General features: G+C 44.7%; 1 protein-coding gene across 1 annotated transcript in view; it reads left to right on the top strand.

Annotated features, from left to right (window-relative positions):
- Positions 1-1,657, top strand: part of esr1 (estrogen receptor 1) — an 11,735-nt gene that overhangs the window by 7,374 nt on the left and 2,704 nt on the right. The window contains exon 6 of the mRNA XM_032542268.1: positions 472-610. Within this exon, the coding sequence (XP_032398159.1) occupies positions 472-610 (139 nt within the window). The remainder of the gene's footprint in view (positions 1-471; positions 611-1,657) is intronic.

Below are 1,657 nucleotides of genomic sequence, written 5' to 3'. Positions count from 1 at the left end.
ACACACACACACACACACACACACTCTCTCTCACTCTCTCTCTTTCTATTACAACCTTGTGAGGTACTAAAAGCCCCAAAGGCACACAGTTTTAATTGTGAAGGGTCCCAAGCAGAGGGGAGAGGGGGAGAAAGGGACAATGGAAGGGAAGGGAATTGGCTGTAATTACATATGAATTGTGACAGCTGAGTGCCAGTGATAAGGCTTAAGAAGAGAGAGATTGCCGATGGTTTAATTTAAGTTGCCAGTCCATGCCAGAAAACAAGGGCATGCACATTTCTATTTTTTTGAGTGGGCTGAAGGTGCACAGAAAACATTTAACTCTGGGAGTGTTGTAATACCACAGAGTAATCAGCACTGATACAGCAACACTTGTCGACACAAGGTTTTTTTCTTTGTTTGGATTTGGTCTTGATTCCAAATGACTTCTGTGATCAGGATAAAACACTGCGTGTGTGTTTTTCTCTCTAGGTTTCCTGCAGCTGGGCCTCCATGACCAGGTACAGCTGCTGGAGAGCTCATGGCTGGAGGTGCTGATGATCGGGCTCATCTGGAGGTCTATCCACTGCCCCGGCAAACTCATCTTCGCACAGGACCTCATACTGGACAGGTAGCCCACAATACTCACCTGACTTCTCTGTGACATTCACCTTATTATATTTTATCTCTCTTTCTGTGCTTTTCTTATCTTTTTTTTTTACAGCTCTCACACACATCTTAAGAGGGATATTGTATAGTAGATTTTACATTTCACACCTTACCAGCTATTGTGCCACTGTCATAGAGTGAAATAATAATTACAGGTTCCCCATGGAGAGGAGAGCAGCCTCTCTAATCATTACAGTACTGAGCTGACAACCAGGACAACCAGATTTAATCAAAGACTCAAAGCAAGGAGTGATGACAAAGGAAGAACTATCGAGGGGGAGATGATGGGAAAGGAGGCAGAGGAGAGAGCAAAATGATGACCAGAGAGGACAAAACTAGAAATGCGAGAAACGTGAGGCATGGATTTTTGCTTTGCAGGATTAGCCTCTTCCCTCCATTCCCTCCTCGTGTTCAAAGTAAACAGGCTGGCCAGACTCAGTATCTACCTCAGGGAGGAAAAGAGAGGAAGGTGGAGACAGAGGCATGAGGGAGACATGCAGACAGACAAACAAAGCTTTTACCCTCTGATGTGTCTGATTTTCCCATTTGATTCAGAAGTGTATTACATAGTATTATCTCTAAAACCTGGTCTCTGTATAAGTGTCCCCAGCAATTGGACATGATGACTAAAACGCTGTTGGTCAGGGTTGACAAATTCCCTTGGCTCTGTGCTGTCCAAGTTAATCTTGCTTTCCAACCACTGGATATTATCCATCTTTTCCTCACTTTTCAACTGTGCTGACAAATGGAGGGTTGCAGTGAGTCAGTCTATTAGTTGTTTATCTTACCACTCTTTGGATAGCTAAATGGTCCCAGATGTTTTTTTGAATACTGATGGTGCGCTGGAGCCCAGAACTTGGGACTTGTTTTTGTGTGATTTGTGAATTTTAAACACACAAGAAAAGAGAACTTTGGCCAACCGGGTAGCTCAGCTGGTAGAGCAGGCGCCCGTAGAGGTTTACTCCTCGACGCACCGCGCCCGGGTTTCACTGCGGCCCTTTGCTGCATG

This window comes from Etheostoma spectabile, chromosome 18 (genome assembly GCF_008692095.1).
Source record: "Etheostoma spectabile isolate EspeVRDwgs_2016 chromosome 18, UIUC_Espe_1.0, whole genome shotgun sequence".
Taxonomy (NCBI): Eukaryota; Metazoa; Chordata; class Actinopteri; order Perciformes; family Percidae; genus Etheostoma; species Etheostoma spectabile.
Note: the sequence above shows the minus strand (reverse complement) of the source record. Positions and strands in the feature narration are given on the sequence as shown.